Raw genomic sequence first — 26,697 nt, 5'->3', positions numbered from 1 at the left:
TCAATCCAGGAATCAATGTGTTTGAGGTAGGCTGCGTTAGGAGAGTTGTAGCTGATGTGGTTTTTAGTTATAGCTGATGTGGTTTTTAGTTAGAGTGGTTAAGACCACTGAGAGCTTTGAAGTCACAGTATGCATTAAGTCAGTGTGTGGTAGAATTAGCGTGTGGTGGCTTAGTGGTCTAACCACTCCTTTGTCTAATAGCTCTAATAGGGTCCAACTAATACAATACAGCTAATATAACACAGCTCTAATTCATTTTTCTTGCCTTACACCCCAATATCATATTTGAGTTGCCCTAATTACATGCCTGAGCCTTGCACAAAGATCTATATTTTCTTTTTTTTCTTCATGCAGGATCATTTCAGACAAAATGCAGTTTTGCCATTAAGGTTGTGTTGTTCTCTTTACAGTAAAACTATCTTCCTCCTTTCATCCTTGTACTATTTTGTGGGTGTGCTTCTATTTTATTTGTTTATGTTCTGTTCCTTTATCTGTGGGGAAGAGCCAAGTTCCTATATGTATGTAGGTAATTGGCATGGAATTTGACAAATGTCAATGTGTTGCCAAGTCTACTTTTGTAAAGCGGTGTGAATTACATTGTTGTTGAGGTACTGAGGACTAGGCCTTTATTTCTGTGTGTTTTCTATATGTAATGTATGTGTAATGGTGAAGTATTTCTGCCTCTCCATTCCAGTGGGCTTTGATGACTGCTCAGGCCGCACAAGATTTGTTTTCAGCAGCGACGACAGCCGTTTTAAAGTAGAGCCAGACGGCACATTGAAGGTGAGTAGAGTTTAACAGACATAGTAACATGTACAATTTTCAGTGATGAGACGACTTAGTCTTCATATTAACAACTATGAAAATTCTGTAGGATACCTATAGAACGTTGGTATACTGACTATGGAAAGGATGCAATGTTGCTTAAAGTATTAAGAGCTTTGCATGATTCAGAAATTTAATTTTTTCCAAATTTGAGCAGAAAAGCAGACTTGCAACATGTTGGATTTTCCCCCCCTTTTTTTTTTTTCATTTATTTTTTTTATCACAACTCCTGCGGCATGGCCAGGTACAGAGAGTGGTGACTCTACATGAAGGACACCAGGACTTCTCCATCCACACCTGGGACTCCCAGGGACGCAAGATGACCATCCCCGTCAGGGTGCTGCACCATGGGCATCACCACGGCAACCACCATGGGCATCACCACGGCAACCACCATGGGCATCACCAGGGCAGCCACCATGGGAATCACCACAACAATGATCAGGAGCATCATCAGCATCACAAAGGAAACCATCAGCAGCATCATACTGAGGTGGATTCTGCCAATATCACAGAGGTATGATGGGAGACAGTATTGAGGGAACTTGCAACCTCCTTGGTAGTAGAAATAAACAAAACACTGCCTCCCACTGTCTGTTTATGAATTGGCAAAACTCCATTGGTTCAGTTGTTTACTGTGCATTAATCGTTTTCCACCTAGTTTTTAAAGCCGAAGTAGGTGATGTGCAGTCTTCATCGCACCTCAGGAATATGTTTCATTTTCATGTCTTTTTTCCGATTTATTTTTTATTTGTACACAGTGCCACCATTTTTCCTTTTGATGAGTTAATTATTATTGATTAAGTTTATTTTCAGGAGTATATGCAAGTACCGTGGTAGTCCTGTGCAACCCTGTACTGACCACATGTCTGCATGTTTTCCCAGACTGCAGCCAGTCCAGATGTGCCTGTTCTGACCTTCCCCAAGTCCACTGAAGGGTTGAAAAGGAGAAAGAGAGCTTGGGTTATCCCTGCTATTAACTTCCCTGAGAATGACAACGGACCCTTCCCCACACAAATGGTTCAGGTAAGAACAACCAGAACCCCAGTCAAACTGCAGCTTGAATACTTGCATCTCTAAAGAATGGTACAACAAAGTCACAAACCCGTTTCCATGGCAGTCACTGAAATTTTGTTTTAACACATTTATCCTGTAGTGATAAGTCGTAGACCCCTCTTAACATTTTCCCCCATTGTGGTCTTTGAATTTCCATTGTGGTATTTGAATTTTTTGTTGTGGTCCTTGAAGACAAGTCTAATGCAGGCTTTGTGTGTTTTGTCCAGATCCGTTCTGATAAAGCTGATAAGGTGGCCATCCAGTACAGCATCACTGGACCAGGAGCTGACCAGCCTCCTACTGGCCTCTTCACTGTGGATAGAGCTTCTGGTTATCTGTATGTTACACAGCCACTGGACAGAGAGAAGCAGGACAAGTACATGGTAGGTCTCTGATGTTAAATAGTCTATAGATAATGTGTAGATTTTTATACATACACTCTTTGTGTGTGTTCCAAGAATGTAATGGAGGGGAAACCACCTAAACTCACTTTACCAACATTTTTAAAAGTTTACCTTGTATTTGTCATAAAAAGTGGTATCAAACTCTGGTGTAAGTTATATGACAATAAGGCTTTTAACAGAAAACATAATTCCCCTCCTTTTTTGTTATTTATTTTTGTTTTGAATTTGTATTATTTTAAAGGTTTATCCTCCTTTTTATTTACCACCAATACACATGTATGGCGTTTGTAGACTTGTTAATGTGAATACAGTACTAAGTTTGCTTTAAATTTACATATCTGTTTTGTTCATATTTCCATATGCTTCTCATTGTTACATTGCACACATATTTAAATTCTCACAATGTGTGCACCTGTTTCATACTGAATATATTAAATATTTTAGGTATATTTTCATATCATACATATGATTTACTGCTGTTATGTTGCACACCCTCATAATGCTGTAATCTATACTTTTTCTTTACTTTTCATTCATACATACATTATACTTGACATGCTCAAGTCTTGAAATTTTCTCTCTCTCTCTCTTATAAGGCGTTCAGTTAAGTAATGAAAAGAGGTGGATGCACTAACCTTACAAGTATAGTACTGTAATGCAAGTGTGTTTGTTATATGCAGCTCCAAGCTCATGCTGTAGCACCAGGTTCAGGTTCAAGTGAGGAACCTATGGACATCATAGTGAAAGTCATCGACATGAATGACAACAAACCCATTTTCACCCAAGACACCTACCTTGGAGAAGTTCCAGAGGCCTCACCTAAAGGTACCATCAATGGATGCAGTTTAAGTCTGAATAGATGTCTGTCCTTGTGTACTGGTAATATTTTTGGCTGGTCATTGCATTCTGCCATGTCTGGTTAATTTTGTGCTAGCACAGACTTGTTGCAGTCCAGGCCCCAATGCTTTATCCTGTAAATCACTTCTTGAAACACATTTACATGTGTATTATATTTTATTTTTTATTTATTTTTTATTTAACCTTTATTTATCCAGGTTACCCTCATTGAGATTAAGAATCTGTTTTTCAAGAGGGACCTGGCCAAGAAAAGCAGCACAAAGTTACAGACCCCACAACAAACATCTCATCACATTACAGCAGTATACATGATCAACAAACATTCAACGTTTCATATAAAAGCAATTTAAACTATGAGGAAAAACAATTACAATTTTCACCATCCTCCCTACCTTTAACCATTGTTTTAAAAACATTCAATGCTTTTTTTTCTTTTTTTTTGTAAGGCAGATATCAATATTTTTAGACTGAAGTCACCAATAGCCGACATTTTGACATGCATACAATCATTTGTATTACATATTTACGAAAACCAACATGGAATGTTAACATTTGTTTCAAAGGACACTGTTGTCACAGGAAAACATATTTTTTCCACTTACTGATGCTTGTACACAGCTCCATCCACTGCTTGACGAAACAGTGAGATTAAAACATTCAAGACAAATCTGGTTTACTACAATCCCATACATACATTTGTCATTGTATGAGCTGTCAACAGTCATGTCATCATGCAGTCCACAGTAGAAATCTGACTGTTATATATCTGAGAATATCATGTTATTAGATTATTTCAAATGTATAAAACGGTTGCCGGCAGAGACGGTTGATCTTGCCCCCAACTTGCATGAGTTGTTGTTAATAACACAGTTCTGCTGTTGCGTAAACCTGAAAGTATGATTGGCGGATTTTCTTTATGATATGCACACACACAGACCTGCCATATTTAGTCTTATGGATTTTCCCATTCAAAACTGATAGAGTGCGCTGTCTCTATATACAATACTGTCTCTCACATTACAACCTTTAAATGAAGAATTAATTTACAGAGCACAGAATTGTTAACGAATGAATCAATAAAATGTGCAAAGAAAATACAATTGTATTGCAGTTGTTCCAGACTGTTTTTATTCTAGTTAAACTTCCACTCCTGCCTGTGTTTCCCAACAGACTTTGAGGTGATAACGGTTAAGGCCACAGATTTGGACGAGCCAGGTAATGATAACTCAGATATCCGCTACATTATTCTGAACCAGGAGCCAAAGATGCCCAGTAACAATCTGTTCGACATCAACCCAGTCAATGGAGTCATCCGAGTCACCGGTCGTGGGCTGGACAGAGAGGTGAGCCTTTGAAGACATATTTCACTTAACATGTCTCACGTTCAGAAGCCGTCAGACTGCAACATTAGCTACCATGGGGATGTGCTGTCACCTCTGCCATTCACCATTTTATCCAGCTCTCAATATTAATAATTACAAACAGGTGAAATTACTTATTTAGCTATATTTATGAACATTGGGGCGTGTCTATGAACGCGGCCATACCCCTTTCTATGTTTGGCCTGTTATCCATGAGAGTAACAGGTCCAATGCCAGTAACGTTTTTTTTTTTTTACAGTGTTTAAGTGTTTTAGGGTGGATTTTTCCTTTAACCTATCACGCTGTTGTTCAGCTTGGTATTTGGGCGTCATTTTGTGCTAGAGCTTTCCAGTATGTCTCAAAACATACCTAAATACCTTGGAACACTGCTACATTTATTGAAATGCTGGTGGTGAACTCTGAGGTGAAACGTTGCTCCATGGTTCCTGCCTAAAGAGGAGCGGTTTGAGCCGTCCTGTAGATGACCTAAACTCATTCTGTGTGTCTGCCAACAGAAACACCCAAAGTACACTCTGGACATACAGGCGGCGGACATGAAGGGAGATGGGTTAACCGGGCGAACGAAAGTTATCCTCACTGTCACCGATAGCAACGACAATGCTCCGGTCTTCACTCAACCCACGGTAAGTACTATATACTTATCACAGCAAAAGCATTCAGGAGCAACTTTGGGAATTGGTAACTCATACAAAATCACGTTCGTTAATGTATAAGGTCATAAAGAAAATGGGTTGTTTTTTTGTTTTTTTCACTTTCTTGGTATTACCAAAACCCCAGGATTTGAGCTGGATTTCAGTTAGTGCTAGTAAATCTAGTTTGTGATCAGACATTGGATGATTAATGAGACAAGTCTAAAGTGATTGTAATCTATTGAGGTAGATACCAGGTGGACTGTAATCATGCATTCACACTGTGAGCAATTTGGCTGATGGGTCACACACACACACACACACACCCAGCAACACTATTACTTCCAGCTTTCTCCCTAACCAGACGCTCTCTGCTTTGCTCCCTGCCGGCTTATCTATTTTAAGTATTTTTTCTGTTGCTGTTCTTTTTTATCTTTTATTTATTTAATTTTTATTGTTACTGTGGGAAAATGCCGATGGTTAAAGTCAGTGACTCTTCCTCCTGCTCTGACTGTGCTGGCTGCCTTCGGTTATCACAGCAAATTACTGAACTGGAAGGAAGGATTCTTACACTTTACCAAATCAGCCAGGATGAGCAGCTCATTGACACGCTGTTTGAGTCTTCAGCCCGCATTCCTCATGTAGAAACGTCTGGTAAAAGTACAGACTCCAACACTACGACCCATACTACGGACCTAGCTGACACTCTCCCCTGGCTTGACCCAACCGCAAATGGACCAGCCGCGGAGGCATCCCCTCCGCCACTCGCTACAGACCCAACCGACACCATCTCCGAGCCGCAAGGTGGACTGACCCCGGAGGCATCCCCACCGCTACTCGCCACAGATATGGGCTATTGGCACAGCAAGGGTGCTAGACCAAAAGTCTCTACTCCTGGTGAGCTGTGGTCAGACGTTGTCCACTGTAGGGGCAGCGGAGGAAATGACAACAATAACAAGAGGAAACCCCAATATTCTCCCCAATACACTCCCCGGCCAGGACTACAACTGGAGAACAGGTACAAAATACTCAGTAAGCCGGATACAGTGACTGCTAATGCTAATGACAGCACTTCCATGATGCAGCCCAGTACTAGCCACAGAGCTAATGCTAATGCCAGCACTGGTCCCAGTGCTAACATTAATGCTACCCCCAGGCACTCACCGCCAACTACCTCCAGGCGGAAAATGCGGCCTGCTAATCAACATACTAGGCCAAGGGCCAGAAGAAATATTGATAATTCCACACTTGATAAGCCGAGGGCCAGAATAAATATTGCTAATTCCACACCTGATAAGCCAGACACTATTCTGATTGGGGACTCTATAACCAAGCATGTAAGAATGGCAAAGACTGAAAATCTAACTATGGATGACACATCTGTCAGGGAGCTAACAGGGCTGTTGCCAGTTATCCTCTCTACACATCCAGGTAACATGAGGATTATTATTCACGCTGGGTCTTTTGACATTCTGCAAGGGAAAACTGGCTCTGAGATCCTGAAAAAAGACTTTTGCCTGCTACTGGAGAAGCTGAGCGACTGTCAATCGCAACATGTATTCATTTCAGGCCCCGTTCCAACCTTGGGGAAAGGAATTGAATCTTTTAGCAGACTCCTTGCCCTGAATACATGGCTGACATCGGCGTGCCTCACCCATGGGATAAAGTTTATTGACAATTTCAATATCTTTTGGAACTGTAAAGATCGCTTTAAGCCTGATGGGATTCATCCAAGCATCACTGGTTCCAGACTACTCGGTGCCAACCTACGTCACGCTCTTGGGATGCCATACCAAAACAAGAATGCACGGATAAGCGCAAAGGACAAGGACAGCACACACAGGCAGACAGCCTATATCTCTCGCCCCTCACCTGACCCTCTGCTCCACATCACCCAAGGCATTCAGAGGATGTCTCTGTCCCAATCAGGGATCCAACATACCGGTGATCTTAAACAGCCAGTGGCATGGTCAAACACATCGTAGCAATCACAGACCATCTGGTACCTCTTTCGGTAATCTTAAATTTGTCAATGTTCAGCCACAACCAGTTTCCTTTCCTGTCACAGAATCCCTACAGCTGAAATTAGCTCTTTTTAATGTCAGATCATTGGCTAACAAATCCTTTTTGGTTAATGATCTGATAATTGAAAAGAATTTGCATTTAATGTTTTTAGTTGAGACCTGGCTAAACAGCACTACTGGTGTAGCAACACTGATAGAGGCTTGTCCTCCAAACTATAATTTTTATCAGTCAGTCAGACAGAACAGGAAAGGAGGAGGGATTGCAGCCATTTTTTCTACACAGTTTGTGTGTAATGACATTGACCTGGGTGAATTTACATCATTTGAATATCTTGCTCTTGAGCTCAAAGCAGAATTATCAGTGCTCATCATTACATTGTATCGGCCACCAAGATATTCATCACTGTTTCTGCAGGAATTCTCAGAGCTGATCTCACTTGGTATCACTAGATATGATAGATTAATCCTGAATGGAGACCTGAATATTCATATCAACAAAAAGAATGACTCCAAAGCTATGGCGCTTGTGAATTTACTGGACAGCTTTGAATTTACCCAACATGTAAATGAAGCCACTCATCAGCATGGTAACATTCTAGACTTGGTAATAACAACAGGGTTAAACATTGACAATGTTTCAGTATTAGAATGACCTATTTCTGACCATCACTGTGTGTTTTTTGATGCCAGCCTAATCTTAACAAAGACTAAAAGGGATTTTTTGGTTCAAAAGAGATTCCTAGATGGCAAGGCTGAAGCAAAGTTCTCTAATGTTATGAAATCGTTTGAGTCATACAGCATTGACTGCTCTTTAAATGACATGGTTGAAAATTTCAACAATACCTTGTCATCTGCTTTAAATACTGTTGCTCCACTAAAGGTTAAAAAGAGGTCGACTGACAGAATCTCCCCATGGTTAAACAATAACAGTGTTAATGAGATTAAGAGAATCTGTTGAGCAGCTGAAAGAAAATGGAAGAAAACCAGGCTCACAGTTTACTGTATTATATACAAAGAAGCCATGACTGTCTATAACAAAGCAATACGTCTAGCAAGAAAGGATTACTTTTCTAAGATTATTACAGAGAATGCTGGAAACTCTAGAATATTATTCTCCACTATTGACCAGCTACTCAACACTGCCCCCACCCGTCCGCAGTCCTCTGCATCAAATTGTGAAGAACTTGCATTGTTCTTCAATAACAAAATAACTTCAATTAGAACCAGCATTGCTGCTGATGTAAACACAGATGACCTCAGCAAACCCTGTAAAAAAGATGTAGCCATGGGAAAATTCACTTGTATTACATTAACTGAGCTTTGCAAGACTGTCACCAAGTGTAACTTCTCCACCTCATGTATGGACCCTGTACCTACAGCATTTTTTAAGCAGGTGTTCGATAGTGTTTCAAGTCATGTCCTAAAGATTATAAATACATCCCTTCCAACAGGCATCTTCCCAGATGCCTTCAAAACAGCTGTTGTAAAACCCTTACTATAGAAACCCAACCTAGATGGTAATGCACTGACAAGCTATAGGCCAATATCCAACCTTCCATTCATTAGTAAGATACTTGAAAAGGTAGTTTCAGTGCAAATAAACTCCTTTCTTAAAGAAAATAATATCCTGGAGGAATCTCAATCAGGCTTTAGAACATACCACAGCACTGAAACTGCTCTTACTAAAATAATCAGCGACCTCAGACTAAACTCTGATGAAAATAAGGTCTTAATTCTTGTCCTCTCGGACCTAAGTGCAGCGTTTGATACGATTGACCATGATATCTTAATCAATCATCTTGAAAAGTTGGTTGGTCTTTCTGACTGTGTGTTGAACTGGTTCAAAACATACATCAAAGGGAGAAAGTTTTACGTCAGTCTTGGAGATCATGTGTCTGAGAAACATGACATCTGTTTTGGGGTTGCACAAGGGAGCTGCCTTGGTCCATTATTATTCTCACTATACATGCTGCCACTTGGTGACATCATTAGAGAGCACAATGTATGTTTCCATAGTTATGCGGATGACACGCAACTGTACATCTCTGCTGAACCAAATGATGCTGCAGCTATAAACTCCATTACTACCTGTCTTTTGGCAATAAATAAATGGATGAGCAAAATTTTTTTAAAGTTAAACGAGGACAAAACTGAAATCCTACTAGTCGGCCCTAAAACAAAAAGAGAAATGCTGTTTAATAATCTGGGAACATTGACTCCCTGGATTAAATCTGAGGTTACAAGTCTTGGTGTTATCCCAGATTCAGATCTAAGCTTCAAGTCCCACATTAACAAGGTGACGAAAACATCATTTTTCCACCTTAGAAACATAGCTAAAGTACGACCATTTATAAGTCAAAAAGATGCTGAAAAACTGATTCATGCCTTTATTTCAAGCCGACTCAATTACTGTAACGCACTTTTTACTGGTCTCCCGAAAAAAAACACTGAGAGACTTCAGCTCATTCAAAACTGCAGCTCGGCTATTAACCAGAACCAAGAGGAGAGAGCACATTAGTCCAGTTTTAGCTGCTCTACACTGGCTTCCTGTAACATTTAGAATTGATTTTAAGGTCCTCCTCCTTATATACAAAGCCCTTAATGGGCTAGGACCAAGCTACATTGCTAACTCCCTTGTTCACTACCTGCCTTCAAGAACACTGCAATCATCTGCTGCTGGTTTATTGGAGGTTCCCAGCAACAGCCGAAAGAAAATCAGGGATGCAGCCTTTTTCAATTACGCCCCAAAGCTATGGAACACACCACCTATAGATATCAGGGAAGCCAGCTCGCTAAATATTTTTAAAAGAAAGCTAAAAACTTATCTCTTCACTTTAGCCTTTAACTAGCTATGACTTTCCAGATACAGGCCTTAAACTTTTTTTTTTTTTTTTTTTTCTCACTTTGCTTCGCACTTATGCACTGCTGCACTTCTTTTAAAATTTGTATTTTACTTGATTTTATGCATCCTATGTACTCTATTTTTTAACTTTATTTTTATTATTATTTTACAGTGGATTTTATTTTCCATCTTATGTTATGTATTCCTCATATTTTTACTATCGTTATTCAGCGGGTTTTATTTTCCATCTTATGCTATGCTCATTCTGTGTCTATTTTCATGTGAAGATGCATTTTATGTATTCTATTCTCCTCTTTATCTTATTCTCACTATCATTATCAAGTTTTATGTGAAGCACTTGGTGCATGTAATTTCTCTGTTGTAAAGCACTTTGAGCTGCATTTCTTGTATGAAAGGTGCTATACAAATAAAGTTTATTATTATTATTATTATTATTGTTGTTGTTGTTGTTGTTATTATTGTTATTATTATTATTATTATTATTATTAACACATGTGCCTTGCTTTCTCCCAGTATGAGGCGACTGTCCCAGAAAACAAAGTAGGAGCTCTGGTTATTAAGATGTCAGTAACCGACGGCGACGAGGCCCATTCCCCAGCCTGGAACGCCAAATTCACAATCGTCGACGGCGATCCTGAGGGATATTTTACTGTGGAAGCAGGACACACCAAAGACGAAGGAATCATTACCACTGCTAAGGTAGGACATTAACAGCTAGAGTAGGAGTTCTCATAACATCTTCTAATACTATTATCAACGCTAACATGGTTCCTCCATATAGAGTTTTTGATAAGGTGCAGAGCTAGTAACTTACGTTTTCCAAATCTACACATTCTGTATCTACATCTGTAAAGTGACTATATTAAATAAGGTGTATAGTTTTGGACAATGACGACATATATGGATGGCCTTCTGTACACCTGCTAATGCAAATGTGCATTTTTGTGTTCCTTCGCACGTACATTTTTCCTCATTTGTTATACATTGCATACATATTGATCAATTTTCTGAACTTTTTTCATACTACATAGATTTGTAGCTTTTATCTGTATGCCTTTTTTTTCCATTCTTAATATTTAATGAATTTAATTTATTAATTTCTATTGCTGCAACTGCTGCTCTTTTACTCTTGATGCTGTAAAATCATACCACCTAGTACTTTCATTCGTGCATTTGTGCTTAACATATTCATCTGGCAAAATTGTTGGATGTGTATGCTTATATGATCCTTTTTTTTTTATATCATTTTTCTTTGCTGTATTCTATAGGGATGGAAAGTGTAACTTGCACTATCTGCTGGTTGCGTTCAAAGGAAAACAAAAATCACTTCATTTTTAGTAATTGATTATAAATTAGTAACAGCTTGAACTTTCATATATCAGACATTTTGCAACAATAAGGCACATCAGCTGTGAATGAGATGAAACAACAGAATTACATAAATACATAAGTGTACAGATGCTTGTACAAAATAACTACAGCCACAGCCTCACTTCTGCACTGTATGACTGTGTCACATCTCTAGAACAAGGCAGAGCAATCTATATGGTGCTCTACATGTCCTGACTCACAGGTTTTCACCACGCTGGATGCTCACTGGAGTAGAGTGGCAGAGACACCATTGGCACAACAGGCTTCGTCATCCATTTTGGAAAATCTCAATGAAAACTATAGTATTGCATTTTAATGCCACCAGATCATTTGAATTGCAGACAAGCGATCAATTTCACAGGAGATGTAATCTCACCTCATTCTGTGTAATATGAAATGTGCAAACCATCCAATTCCTTTCGACGGCCAGTTATGAACGCAAACAACAGGGGGCGACTTGACAACTCTCCCTCCCTATTGCTACTACTGCAGTGACCCAATTTCCCCACTGGGATCATTAGTTTCATCTTACCTTATTAATGATAATCAAATGGTAATCATAACTACTGTATAAAATGATAATCAATGCAAGTAAAAAATATAGATTTGGGTTTCTCATTCAGCAGCAGCAATATATTGATGTAAGACATTTCTCTGATCTTTTGTGCTTCTCACTCCATGTATCCAGGGTCTGGACTTTGAGAGGACCAATAAGTACACCCTGCTGGTTGCAGTGGAGAATGAGGTTCCCTTTGCCACTCAGCTGCCCACCGCCACCGCCACCGTGGTGGTGAATGTGGAGGATGTGAACGAAGCTCCAATCTTCCAACCACCAGAGAAGCTGGTGGTGAAGCAGGAGGACCTGGCCATCGGCAGTGTCCTGGTGCAGTACACCGCCAATGACCCCGATACCGCACGCAAACAGAAAATCTCGTAAGATCAAGCTCTTACCTAGTTTTTTTTTTAAAAGCAAAAGCATTACCACCACTGCTGGAGAAAAATATTTTAACAAGCTTTAGTTTAACGTCAATTCATTAAACCCTAAAGCTGAGGAGACATTACATGTTTTTGAAGCCCGATTTGGCAACGATTTGAGATCGGGCAGAGTTCAGGGTAGTTCAGGCTAATCCAGGGTAGGGTGATTTTATCAGGGCTCGTCTTTGCATGATCCTGTGGTGGGCGCTCGTCAAAGACTCAAATCTTAGCGGCAATTTTCAATCGGCAATAAAAACGGAGATTGCAACAGATGAAGCAAGAGGGGAAAAAAATACGCAAGTGTAAACACAAGATCCAACGTGCGCAATGCTGGAGCCAGGAAAGAAAAAGGAAACATGAATGTGTTCTCAGTCTTTTTTCCATGCAAATTGCAGCACAAACCACAATTGCTGCAAGCAATATGAGCTGCATGTTTATTTTTGGTATCAAAATATCACAGACAAAAAAACATTCTCGCGAGTGCAGGTCACATTCTCTCGAGAGAACTTTGTCTGCTTATTCTCAGCCTTTGGTATACGGTCTATGGTCTTTTGATTTGTTCTGTTGTGTGTGTGTGTGCGTGCATCACAAGAGACTGTAAATCTGCAAATTTCAGTTAAATGTGCGCTGCTCAATCAATTGGAAAAATCTTTTAATGTGTCTCTAGCCTAAGGTATAGCAAAGCCCCTGCATTTAATATCATTCACCACCAAAACTTCCAAACCCGCTGATAATGACTATTTCTGGGGAAACGTGGACCATGACTGATGAGATATTATTTGGCAGATGTGACAGATTATTAGACTTATTTGTCACCAAACTATCAGTTTTGTGTTTTTTTTATTTTTTTTTGCATTTCTGCTTTTATTAGATGGTTCAAAGTACCGCGCAAACTATCAGCTTTGAGGAAACATTGGCCAGGAATGCTCCCTGATGTGAAGGAAAAATAAGAGTAAAATTCAAAATGCCCCCATATCCCTTGAATTGCCTTCATGACCAAGCAAAATATACACACACACAGAAAACATGCAATATAAAATACTAAAAATCATTTGAATGTTATTCCAATTATATAAGTGGGGTGGGTGACTGCCTCATTGTGAGGACTGTTTGTAATTAACTAGCTTGCTAAGCTTTTATGTGTTTCTTTATCCATGTCTGTGTGTCCAGGTATAAAATATTCAACGACCGGGCAGGCTGGCTGAGCATGGACAAGACCACGGGTCTGATTAAGGTGAAGAGCCCCATGGACAGAGAGTACCCCTCCATCGAGAACAACAAATACACCGCAATCATCATTGCATATGACAACGGTAGGTGGGAGGCAGGATCTTTCTTAAAATTCTTTCAAGTTCATTTATTTATACAGCCCTTCATCGCAAGTCTCAAAGAAACTTTACAGAGAAAGAGCCTGACTACATCTAACTGATCAACAATCAGTCATAGAACAGAATGATGTGAGACAAACACAAAGAAGCAAAACAAAGCACAAGACACCATTAATCCCCACAGCACATAAATCCACAAAAAGATCCTGGAAGTTTACCTGGCAACCGAGGATGGATCAGAACAGAGAGACTCATTGCGGTAATGACGCATTACATCCCAACAGCACAATGGCACAGTACAGTCTATTGAAAGATATTGGGAAAATGAACAGCTGTGTATCGTAATTGATCGTGGGGCGTCAAGCAGACAGTCCATCTCAAACTGCAAGGACGCTTCTCTGTCCGCACATTCTCAAAATGTTTGTTCTGTCCAAGACAACTTGGGAAGACCATTCTCCACAAGGACACAAATATCGACTTGGCATTCTTGGATTTGATTATTACCTTTGGTGTGTGTTTTTAAGGAAACCTTTTTGCTTGCATCTTGAACACAGTTTGTCTTCTGTAGAATGTAGTGTTTCTTTGTCCTGACGCGTGTGTTTGTTTGTGCTGTCTCTCCAGATGAGGTCCCAGCCACAGGAACCGGCACCCTGCTGATCCAGCTAGAGGATGTCAACGACAACGCACCCACCGTCAATGAGCGCGACATCAGGGTGAGTATCTCTTTCTAAAGGCTGAAACAAACTTTAAAACTCGTCATGTTGAGTTAAAGAAACATACATTACATAAAAGTAAAACTACTGACTTCAAAAATGCTCAAAAGTACACAAAACCATTCAATTACAATAACAAGAGTAAAAATATACATGTTGGGTAACTGTCTGTGTTTCCTCAGGTGTGTAACAAGGACTGGGTTCCTCAGCTGCTGTCGGTAACGGATAGAGATGGACCGGACTTCGCTGCTCCATACACCGTCACTTTACAGGGCATGTCCAACACCAACTGGACCGCGAGGATGAACGAAACCAGTATGTACTATGAAATATTACTGTATAGTATACATTAATAAACAGCCCTAGTATCCTAATACCCTGCATGGCTGTTTCAAAGAAATCAAGGTAGATAGAAAGCACTTGGTAAAAAGCACTGCATCTGAGTTTTTAGGCAGAACCGACTGCTTTCAGGAAAGTTCACATTTGTAGAGAAACATACATGACATGATCTGACCAATCGCAACAAAGATGCAGGGTTTCATGCTTCATGCTCCCTCCTCTGGCTCCTATATCTCCATGACCAAAACCAGCAATAAAGTCTTCTCTTTGCCATGGTCAGACAAAAAATACAAAAACCCAAACCAGTGGTACATGCAACATGCATCTATCTATTGTTGGTTTATGTAACTCCCACGTCTATTTTATGATGTAAACAAAATACCACACGTCATCATCAGCTAAATAGTGTTTCAATGTTGTTATTGAAATAAAGTCAACATTTCTCAACCTGCTTTTGGGCTTTTATACTGAAAGGAAAATACTCAGAGAATGCATGTGACACCCAGAATAACGCTGTAACTAAATCGTCCTCCATCTTCCTCTCTTTGCTGCAGAAACGGGCATCATCCTGACCTTAGCCACCCAGCTACCCAGCGGAATGTACAGCGTAGTGATGCAGGTTGCAGACAACCAGGGCGAGTCGCAGGTCAGCACCCTCCAGGCCCAAGTGTGCGAGTGCTCCGGGGCTGATGTGGTCTGCCAAGACCGCATCGCAAATACCGCCGGCCTGCCCATGATACTGGGAATCCTGGGAGCCATCCTGCTGCTGCTAAGTGAGTATGATACTTCATTTTAGAGTTGGTTATGAACATATTTTCTTACTGATGTTTTACATTCATGTCCAGAGACTGCAGTTGAAAATTGGCTGGATATGGAAAGTCATAGAAAATAATTTTGCATTGGGAAGCCCAACATTTCAGACATGCGCAGTTCAACAAAGACCTAATGAAAAACCTCTAACCCCACGTTCACACTGCAAGCAATTGGGTTGATGTGTTGCTCTATTCTGACTAATTTTGGGCGGTGAGAGAGGCTCCATTTGCTTGCGTCATGGACTACAGCTTCAAAGTTTTGACCCAGTGACTTGTTGATGCCGTTGCTCACAGTGTGGAACCACAGTCGGTGACATCAGCACATTAAGGTGCTTGCCTTCCTGGCTAGCATAACAGTTTTGTTTTGAGGTGTTGCGTTAAGCTCTCTGCTTTCTTCTCTGTGTTCAGTGTTGGTGCTGCTGCTGCTGATCTTCTTGAGACGAAGAGGAGGAGAGAAGAAGGAGCCTCTGCTACAGGAAGACGACATCAGAGACAACATTTATTACTATGATGAAGAGGGAGGAGGAGAGGACGATCAGGTAAATGCCATGATAAAAGTGGGGATGGATGGAGTGACATATTGGCTCGATTAAGTGTTGCTAAGTTAAATTTTGTCTCTTTCATCATAATGACTATGATCTGATTTCTTATATTACAATAAGATTAAACTTTTTTTTTTTATTGATCCCCATGAGGAAATTTAGTCCTCGCAGTACCAAATACTAATTGGATACCACAAAGAAAAAACACAACTAAGTATTAGGCTACAGCATTATGACGAGGTGTAAAATAACAGCAGTAGAACATACGGAGACAAAAATACTATAATTTACAATATGTACGTATATGTAATGAATGCAGAATATGTACGTATATGTAATGAATGCAGAATATGTACGTATATGTAATGAATACAAAATATGTATGTGTGGCTACCAAACACATGACGTATATGCAGTATGAAAAATGATGGAAACATTATAAAATGCCAATGGCAACAATGAGGAGAAGAGAACGGATACGTGAATTTACTTGAAATCTATATGATGTGCAGACTACTATGTGATATTGACTGTAACAATGATAGTGACTGTGACTTACACATTTGTGTGCATGTGTCTTCCACCAGGACTATGATCTGAGCGTTCTCCATCGTGGCCTCGACAACCGTCCCGAGGTGTTCAGGAACGACGTGGTGCCAAACTTCATGCCGGCTCCTCAGTACCGGCCTCGCCCCGCCAACCCCGAGGACATCGGCAACTTCATCGATGATGTGAGTCGAGAGCCGATACGAACCATTTCAAAATTGTATGTAACTCGGGTTGAAATGAAAAGACAAAGCGGTCGCTCCTCCCCACCGACTCCTCACAAGCCTACGTCATTGTTCATTCGACAAATGCATCATTTTTGGACAATTTTTCCACTCGGCTTCTTCTATACAGCAGCTAAAGATAGTTCTGCGGTGCGAGATGGGTTACGAACTCGGCCTCTTGCCTCCTGATCTGAACGGGGCCAATAACATGTTTTTCATGACTAGAATCTCGGTGGACCCCTATAGTGTGAGATGGCTGAAAGGCTGGCAATAGTGATGAATGGTAATAACAGTATTGCGTAGGCTACTGTGACATGTAGAATTCTAAAATTGTGTTAAAAAATAGTGTACAACATGGCCAGACTCGCTCTTTACCTTGTTGGTGTAGGTGCACAAACACAAAGATGCATACATTCCAATTAAGTATGCATAAGCAAGTTGAATGTTAAAGCATATGCCAATCTGATTACTAAAATAAATTCAGCTTAATAATTTCCAGCTATCTAGTTTGTCTGTTTCCCGTTGTCGTATAATGACAGAATTTTGCATATAGAGTCTATATTGGGTCATTTGATATGGGACCCACACTCGCCTCGATTATTGCTTTCTGACAGCGAGACAGATTCTGTAACCACCCATCATCTTGTGTGAAATACTAGTCTTATGGTCTGTGGCCAGCATAAGGTGAACTGTGCATGTGTTAAAGCTTCATAGTAATTTGATTTATTGAAATCAAACCCATCTTGATTTCAATACCATCTCCCATCTTTCCCGACTCTCTTGACCGCGCAGTATCCAATAAAACCCAAATTCCATAAATGATCGTGTGTCTGTCCCCCCGCTTCCTCCCCAGAACCTGAAGGCGGCTGACAACGACCCCACGGCGCCCCCCTACGACTCCCTCCTGGTGTTCGACTACGAAGGCGGCGGCTCCGATGCCGGCAGCCTCTCCTCCCTGAACTCGTCCAGCAGCGGAGACCAGGACTACGACTGCCTCGGCGAATGGGGGCCCCGCTTCAAGAAGCTGGCTGACATGTACGGAGGAGGCGAGGACGACATGCTGTAAAACGAACAGACGGACAGATGGATGCATGCGCGGCTGGATGAGCATTAGATCGATGGACTGATAGATCCATGTAAGCACGGATTGATAAATGAACGCATCCCGGGAAAAACTAGCCGCAGTCAAAACAACAGCAAAGCGCTGGCGGATTTTTTATTTTTTTTGCGGGCTGTGGTTGTTTACCTTCCTTCCCAGTCCTGTTAGCAAGTTAACAGCCATTGTTTCAGAGGCCTAAGGTTGTTTTAATCCAACCTGATTAACCTTCTGTCTGCCTGTCGCTCTTTTTTGGATCCCTGTCTGATCACTACGCTAAAGACTAAAGATGCTTATTTTGTGTTTTTTTTTTTTTTTTCATTTCTCTGTGCCTTGCTGAGTTCTGGAGGAACATCATCATCTTCGAAAGTTCATTTATGGATTTCGTGCAGAGGGTTCAGATGTTTTAGCCTTCAGAGTAGCTTATTGGGGAACACTGGAAGGAGATGGATGGCCATACACACACACGCGCACTTGCAGTGTTACTTGTATCATTAGTGTAAGTTTCGCTCTGCTGGTCAAACACACGCACACTCATTACTCATACACAAACACGCTCCCTCTCCACCCAAGGTTGTGCACTAAGTGGAATGCTGTCCCTGCAGCGACCACGCTAGACCAGACAATGCCATTCTGTACTTGACTTTTCCCTCGTTCTGTTATTGTGGAGTTTGTATCATATCATTGCTTCTGTTTAATTTGTCATTGTTTTTGTATTAAGATTACTGCTCGAGGCATGAATTTACAGAAATGTGAACCAATGCCATATCAGCCTCAGAAGCTTTGGTCACTGAGTTTAATTATATCAATAAATACTTTTTAAAATGTTTGATAAGTATCTGTTAAGTTGGGGTCTTTATTATTACGTTGTAATGTCACTCTGGGAACTTTGTGCTGTTGCTTCTGAAGGTGCATTACGTACCCTGTGTTGATTTTGGGATTTTTATAAAGTTATCTTTTAATACAATGATGCACTTGCACTTACCTTTTTTATTTTACTAATCAAACAACCAGTCAATTTTAAGATGTTCATCTGTTTTACAAAAAGCACGTCATGCATCAGGAGTTGGGAACTTTTCTAATTGCAGTTCATTGTTAATACACTGGAGGGAGCCAAATGAATGGTAAAGTTTTTATCTGAGGTTTTAGAGAAAGTTGTTTCAACCCAGCTAATCAAAAGCCAAATTTTTGAAGCAAAATGACATTTTTGAGCAGCAGATTTAGTGAAAGTTTTTTTTTTTTTGTCTTCAATCCTTGTAGATCGTAGTGCAACATTTGACACTGTAGAGCAGTGGTTCTCAACGTGGGGTCCGGGGACCACCAGGGGTCCTTGAGGGGGTTCCAGGGGGTCCCCAGCAAAATGATGACGTGTTAAACTTCACTATTTAATTTACAAGAAGTTAACACAATTAGAGAATGTAGAAGAATGACTGTATTGATCATAGTTTCTCTGTTATCTCTCTACAATACAGATAGTCATGGAATTCAGGACAAAATCATATCTAACAATAAAAATATTCTCAGATTTGGCTCCGAGAGACAAAATCTCATCAAATGGGGGTCTTCTGCTGACTGAAGCTTTGATGAACTGGTAAAGAGAGCGCGGCAGTCTTGTTTCCGCTCCAATTTTTGCCATTTTTACCATTTAGTTATCTGGAGAAAGTCAGTCATGCTTTTTTCTCCTCGTGTTTAGACTCCTGTTCCACTTTTCTAGCATCAGTCAAAAGTCTCTTTCACATCTCCAGTTTGTTCAAAATGTAGCAGCAAGGATTTAAAAAAACAGACCAAATCACATCACTGGTTACCTGTTATATTTTTACCATCTAATCTTTTCATCTTCTTATTTTTACTTGTTTATAGATTCAATTATTAGAGTATATTTGCTCTTGTTTCATTGTTAAAGCAATTTATAAATCAAAAAGTAATATGAAAATGAAGATTATTATTGGCAACAAGGGGTGAAGAAACACACACACACATATGTAATATTTGTGTGCAGTTATATGCAGTGCATATCAAAAGTCAAATATTCTAAATTTTTTTCTGGTACCTACCACAAATAATTTTTTGGGTCCTTGAATTTCACCAAAAAGGACCTTCATCTAAAATTCCTTGACTTTGATGTACAAGTGTGGGAACCCTGTGTAAAAACTAGAAAACTGAAACACCTTGATTGTTAGCTATAGCCTACCTGTGTGTATTTCTATTCAATATAAAGAAGCATTAAACTGGGGGTATTCAATGAAGCATAACTGAAATTAGAGGTTGAAACACTGCAAAATATGCAAATAAATGAAATAATTTTTTATCTGTATATATGACTGCTGTACATCTTACAGTATATAATACAGCACCAATAAATACAATGCTGGAATTCTTTTTCTTTCTCTTTCTTTTTCTCCATTAAAAGTGTCTTCAGCTCAGAAACCGTAAGTCCTACAGGAACCATATTTGGCAGGTGGGCTGCTATGGTCTCTCACTACTCAGGCAAGGCAGCCCACACACATTGGCCACATGGTGGCACTACAGCGCACATATTTACGTTTTGTTCCATAACTCTCCCGCTGCAAGTCCAGTTGAAACCAAACTTTGTCCACACATCGGGGCGTTGCAGATCTACAACTTTGCCATTGGGACTACCCATGTCAGCTATTTGGATTTTCTGCTATTTTGTATTTTATGCAACTGTTTTTTCCAATAGGCTCTTTCAATTTTGGGCCTATTTGTCCTATTTGGGGACTGAGAAACACAAACATACTATAAACCAGCCCAATTGCATGAACTGTTTGGCCGCTATTAACAAATGAATTTGCATTTGCAAAAATCGTGTCTGTAATTGACCAAAACTCCATGGCAGTTTGTTAATATATTAAAAACAATCATTAAAAACAGTCAAAAGGGGGCGCCACAGTCGTTTTTCGCAAAGTCCCATGAGCTTGTTAAAGCTAGCGCTCTGAAACTTATCACACATCCAACAGACACCAGTCAACACCAAATATTTGAATATGACCATGATTGGTCAAAAGGTGGCACTATAACTGTCTTCCAAAATCAAAAATGCAAAAATTTATATATGAAATCTTAACACTTTGGCCTGGAGAGCTGCAATCTTCGGATGTTTCGGCTGAAGTGAGATAAATCTTTCGTCCACTGGTACCTACCACTGATTCTGAAGTCGCCCCCCTCTGTTTATAACAAAAACTGACTGTGATCCCACAGTTACACACGGTACAGAAAAAAAACGATTTTTGAAATTGTCATACCTTCAGTCAGTAGTTAAAAGACAAAAAAATGTAAGTTAGATAATATGAATATTCTGTTGCTACTGAAACTTTTAACCCTGTTCTTTGGGGTCAATTTGACCCCAATCAACATTTAACGTCTCTAAAAACATGATTAACATTATTTTTCCAGCTTGTCATTTGAGGGTCATTTTGACCCCAAACACAAAAGCCTTATAAAACCAGAGAAAATATATATAAGTTTTACACATATTTTCTTTCTCTTTGTTTTGACTGATACTGAGGGAACTTCCCCATGCAATTTTTTGATCTTTCAAAAATGTTCCCATGCTTTAGGGCCATAACATAAAACGTGCGCACACACCATTTCTCTTTGAGTTTTAGCCAGCTCTTTGAAAGACTAATGTGGTGACTAATTGTGGTGACTTTTTATTGGTGTTTTCTTCATTATTGACTAACTGCTATGTGTTACTTGCTGATGTTCTGACGTGTAAACTTGGGTAACACTTTGAATTACAATCATTTTTTGTAGGTTTAAATTTCTGGGGTCAATTTGACTCTAAACATAAAAGGCGTTAATTAAAGGGTTAATTTTGGAATATTTGAAAAAATGTGGCAGCTATATTATCAGTTTGAGTTTTTTTCAAACCTTGCTTTGTGACCCATACATGGTGTTCTCCTGCTCTTGGTGTCCACATGTATTCTGTGAATTTGTTTTTCTTCTGCAGAGTGTGCTTGGACCCCTTAATTGCCGCTTGCAGCTATATTCCAGTTTAGAATTTACATGTAATAAACATTATGTGAAGACAGTATCTAAAGCAGTGCTGTGCCATAGCTCTTTCCCACTGTTAACTGTCTATTGAAACAACCCTGTGACTCTGTTTGACATCACATTACGTTTAAGTTTTTGAGATTTAGTTGTGTTGTGGAAAATCTGAATGGGTCCCCATGTTTTTCTGAAGAAACAGGTGAAGGTTTGTGAGTTTTCACAATGTAAGGTGACAATTATTTCTCCTTGGCATATATGTACTGTACTTTTATTATTTGGTCACAAGTATAAAACACCAGTTCCCCTTTAAAAAGTACAGAGTTCTCCTAGTTGCTTGAAACTCCATTTAATGCATGAATTTAAAGGCATTTAAACAACAAGTTAGACCGCCATGTTTCATAATTTCAGTTCATGTCCTTCTGATCAGGGATTCAGTTTAACAATGTCTTACTGTAGGTCTATTTTACATTGACCAATAATTCTCCTGACTCTCTCTCACACCTGCAGACTTTCCTCATAAATAAATGTAGTTTTGCTTCAATCTTGCTGATAAAGAGAGGGAACACAGAGTTGCATTTAGGCTATAGCATACTAAGTGTAGGCCTATGCCAAAGCCTTAGGTTCTTATGTTATAGAAACATACGTTACCTTTTCATAGTTTAAAATAAATAAATAAGTCAATGTATAAAGTTTCTCACTCAACATGTGTGACCGCACCCCCAGTCAAAGCAGTCTAAACCCGTTTTAAAGTGCATTTCTGTGGTTCTATACAGTGTGCTGAAAGCTGCCATCACCATTCATACACCTGTTTTGTTGGGGTATGCTGATTGACACGCAGGTCCCGCCCCCTGCACTTGTCCTTTCATTCTAATTGGTTCAACACTTGGTGTGTATGCAAATGTCCCGCGCGACCCTTGCCTTGCACCTGACCCTGTCCAGTCAGTGGGAGAATGCGCGAGGCCGCAGACACGACAGCGAGCCCGCGGCAGTGTGGACCCAGCAAGTTGTCTCGCGCCGCCCGGCGACAGCAGCATTCTCCGTTAACCGTTGGCGTTACTCCGTAGAACTACCCTGAAGAGGCCGAAAACATGCCGCGGTCTTTCTTAGTGAAAAAACATCAAAGCAGCAAGAAACCGAACTATGGAAGACTGGACTCAAAGGCAGACGGTAAGTCACGGTGCATTTTAGACATATATGACTCGCTTAGTGATTACTTTTTTTTAATGAAAAATAAATGATGACCCTTATTATTAGGCCTACTTAATAGGGTTGTTCTATTTGTTCCTTGACTGGACTGTTCTATGGCTCAAGTATATTCTTGCTTGTAGGTTATTGTTTAACTTACAATTTCAGCAAACTGTTACAAGTGCAGATTTTATTTTCTAGGCTATGGCGTGTGCCGGTTCAAACTGTCCCAATTTAATTTCACTATCCTGGTCTGTAGCGTTTCATGAAATTATGTAAAGAAAATACTGCAGTATAATGGGAAATGATAGCTTGCTCTGGCCACAACAAAATGTAGTTTTGGGTTTAGCAGGTGCAAAATCCGTCCCACAAAAGAGTGTCAGCATTGTCCCCGGGTCCTTGAGAGACCTGAAGGGCCCCATTAAGCAGCCTCAAGAGCCTAATGTAGCGGCCTTCCAGGCTCCTTTTACTGACAAATCCCTCCTTCAACTTGTGTTTTTGTTCCAGTTCAGCCCTTAAAGCGAGCTAGAGCCCCCCATGCCACTGTATTGACGACCTGTCATTACCATCAGAATAGGGGCTAGAGAGAAGGCTAGGCAATGGGATGTGAAATAAAATACATTTTTAAATAAAGGGTAAGTTAATGTAAGTTGTAACAACTTGGTCTGTATAATGTTAGGTTTAGTTTTGAATCAATAGTAGACTGCAGTGTCAATGGTCTACCTTCACTTTTTTGAAAAATTCGATCACATTTTAATCTTTGTATGTGTTTTTGTATTTCTATCCTTGTGAGACCAAGTTTAAGTTTTAAACTTGAAGGACATTTTGGTCACTCCTTACTTGTTAAAGAAGATAGTTTAGGATTAGTGTTAAGGATTAAGATTAGAATTAGGTTTAGTTTAGGGTTAAGGTTAAGGATAGTTTAGGATGTGGACTTGGGTTTAGGGTTGGAATTTAGGGAAAGGGTTGTGGTATTGATGTAGTCAATGGAAGCACCTCACAACTATAATAAGACAAATGTGTGTGTGTGTGTGTGTGTGTGTGTGTGTGTATTCCACAGAGGTCCCCAGCAGCACCCATGAAGACTCTCTGCTGCCCAGTGACTTCCCCTCTCCTCCGCATCACCCTCCATCCCAGAGCCCATGGCTGCTGCAGATACCCCAGCCTCTCTCTTCCTCTCCCTCCTCCTCTTCCTCTTCCTCTCCTCTTTCTCTCAGAACAGAACGACTGCACCTCCCACCTTCTCCAAACACCTCCCCCCGCTCCTCGTCAGCCCCCCCTACAGAGCCTTACAGCAGAAGCCCTACGGAAGCCTACAGAATGACCGAATCCTGTACAAAACTGAACCGGGAAGTCCAGCTCGGCAGCTTCCTTCCGTCGCCGGACCACAGACGGAGAGAGACCCTCCTCCCTCCGTCCCTCCTTCCATCCGTCCCTCTCCTGGCGCTCCTTCCCGCCATCCCCCCTGGCAGCAGCAGCGGCAGCAGCCAGGAGAGGTTTGAGTGTTTTGACTGTCATAAAGCGTACTTCAACTTGGCCAAACACAAGCAGCTCCACTGTGACTGGCAGAGTAAGAAGTACTTCAGTTGTAAGTACTGCGAGAAGGAGTACGTCAGCCTGGGAGCGCTGAAGATGCACATCAGGACACACACTCTGCCTTGTGTGTGTAAACTCTGCGGCAAGGCCTTCTCCAGGCCCTGGCTGCTGCAGGGACACATACGAACACACACAGGTCAGTGACACACACATCCACACGTTTTAGGCTCATTAAATAGTCAGAAAGAGTTTGAATCTGTCTAAATTTAAGGCCTTGAAAATGATTAAGATGTCTTAAATCCAGTTATTAGAGATCTTATTTTTTCACCATAGTGACATGTAGTGACTCTTTGAATAATACAGAACAAAGTAGTACTATCTGCATCCTATCTGCTTTACTAAACAGTTAGACTTCATGTTCATTAATCTTAACCATTAATCACACCATTAATCCTGGTGTCCTTTTTCTCACAACTTTCATTAGTGATGTTCATTCAGAAATAGGCTCTTTGTTTCTTTATTTTGTTTTTTAAATTGGTCTAAAATACAATTCCAGGTAGTATTAAAAAGGTCTTAAATTTGGCATTCTCAAACCTGCAGATACCCTGCGCGTGCACGCACACACACACACACACAAAGGAAAAAAATACATGTATGCACACAGTGGTGAACATACTGTACATATAGGGTTAGACCAATATCAGTTTGCTGATATTATCCATTTATTAAAAATCAGATCTGGCGCATTATTCTTATTGTTATTCTGTCGGAAACACTGAATACTTGGAATGTTTTTGCCATGAAAATGGTCAAATTTGAACATACTGAATATCGGCACAAAATATTGCCTATTGGCAGCTTCACTACAAAACATGGCATCACTATTGGCCTTTATAAAGCCGTATTGGTTGAACCCTAGTACATACAGGTGCACACATATAGAGACAGTGCTAGAGAGCACACACATGCAGATTGAAAACCATTGGAACAATATGTGGATTGATATATCATGCTCCTGTCTGTTGCTGATAATATTTATCTTACTGTTCTGAATGTGCAGTTAATGTTTTGTAATGTATCACCATTTTGCTGTTGGTGATATCATCATTGTTGTCTCCTGTGTGTGACAAGCTATTCTCCTGTCAGCTTGAGCTATTGAGCTGACTGATGGACCGTGATTCTGAGTCTTGTTGATATTGCTGCTAATATTAATGTTTATGTTCCTCCTATAGGAGAAAAGCCGTTCTCGTGTCTCCACTGCAGCCGAGCCTTTGCCGACCGCTCCAACCTGAGAGCTCACCTCCAAACCCACTCTGATGTTAAAAAGTACCAGTGTGCAAGCTGCTCCAAAACCTTCTCCAGAATCTCCTTGTTAGCCAAGCATCAAGAAGCTGGCTGCTGCCCACTATCTTGACATCTATAAACCTTAATATCACAGTGTCAACCTGCACCAAAATATATTTCTCTAGGATCTCACCATTGGCCAAACACCAATAGTCTGGCTGCTGCCCAGTGTCAGACGCTCTCCAAAGACTCTGCTGGATTAATTATCCTCCTTGGCCAGGAGGCAAGTCGCTAAGGCTTATATCCTGGTGTAAGGAACACAAAACCTGGAGCCCTGATCAGTGGAAAAAAGTAATCAGGTGTGATGAGTCGTCTGTCATCCTTTTCTTCCATCCAGACGGGGTTTACATTTGGAGAAAGACAAAGGAAGCCTTCAACCCAACTGGTAAACATGGTGAGGGATCTGTACTGGTATCGCGCCATCTACTGGGAGTCATTAGGTCTGATGATTGACCTGCACGGATGTATAATAGCCAAGGAATATGAGGTCATTTTATAGGACCAGGCGCACCTTAGGGTGCCAATACTGTTCCCAAGTCAAACTTCTCTCCCCAATCAACAGATGTAAACATCACTGAACCTTTATGGGAAGAAGATTTCCACCTCCTTCATCCCTCAAAGAACTTTACTTCTT

General features: G+C 40.5%; 2 protein-coding genes across 2 annotated transcripts in view; both read left to right on the top strand.

Annotated features, from left to right (window-relative positions):
- cdh31 (cadherin 31) overlaps positions 1-18,954 on the top strand; it is a 31,781-nt gene extending 12,827 nt beyond the window's left edge. The window contains exons 3-18 of the mRNA XM_071922570.2: positions 695-783; positions 1,070-1,342; positions 1,711-1,851; positions 2,109-2,264; positions 2,966-3,110; positions 4,314-4,486; positions 5,020-5,148; positions 10,555-10,740; positions 12,101-12,345; positions 13,558-13,700; positions 14,337-14,428; positions 14,611-14,743; positions 15,322-15,540; positions 15,988-16,118; positions 16,709-16,852; positions 17,745-18,954. Coding sequence (XP_071778671.1) covers positions 695-783; positions 1,070-1,342; positions 1,711-1,851; positions 2,109-2,264; positions 2,966-3,110; positions 4,314-4,486; positions 5,020-5,148; positions 10,555-10,740; positions 12,101-12,345; positions 13,558-13,700; positions 14,337-14,428; positions 14,611-14,743; positions 15,322-15,540; positions 15,988-16,118; positions 16,709-16,852; positions 17,745-17,957 — 2,612 coding nt within the window. The 3' untranslated portion in view covers positions 17,958-18,954. The remainder of the gene's footprint in view (positions 1-694; positions 784-1,069; positions 1,343-1,710; positions 1,852-2,108; positions 2,265-2,965; positions 3,111-4,313; positions 4,487-5,019; positions 5,149-10,554; positions 10,741-12,100; positions 12,346-13,557; positions 13,701-14,336; positions 14,429-14,610; positions 14,744-15,321; positions 15,541-15,987; positions 16,119-16,708; positions 16,853-17,744) is intronic.
- Positions 18,955-23,086: 4,132 nt separating this feature from the next.
- snai3 (snail family zinc finger 3) lies at positions 23,087-26,133 on the top strand. The gene is made up of 3 exons (XM_071922573.1): positions 23,087-23,165; positions 24,457-24,915; positions 25,952-26,133. The coding sequence occupies exons 1-3, from the start codon at positions 23,087-23,089 to the stop codon at positions 26,131-26,133; spliced, it is 720 nt and encodes a 239-aa protein (XP_071778674.1).
- Positions 26,134-26,697: the final 564 nt, after the last annotated feature.

The sequence above is a fragment of the Centroberyx gerrardi genome, chromosome 15, assembly GCF_048128805.1.
Source record: "Centroberyx gerrardi isolate f3 chromosome 15, fCenGer3.hap1.cur.20231027, whole genome shotgun sequence".
Classification (NCBI taxonomy): domain Eukaryota; kingdom Metazoa; phylum Chordata; class Actinopteri; order Beryciformes; family Berycidae; genus Centroberyx; species Centroberyx gerrardi.
This window is presented reverse-complemented; position numbering and strand designations above follow the sequence as displayed.

What these genes read in the sequence shown, in the direction of transcription:
- snai3 (XM_071922573.1), top strand. Translation starts at nt 23,087, where the DNA reads ATGCCGCGGTCTTTCTTAGTGAAAAAACATCAAAGCAGCAAGAAACCG. An exon ending in ACTGGACTCAAAGGCAGACG is followed by an intron (nt 23,166 to 24,456) that starts GTAAGTCACGGT and finishes GCTCCTCGTCAG; the next exon opens with CCCCCCCTACAGAGCCTTAC. An exon ending in ACACATACGAACACACACAG is followed by an intron (nt 24,916 to 25,951) that starts GTCAGTGACACA and finishes TTCCTCCTATAG; the next exon opens with GAGAAAAGCCGTTCTCGTGT.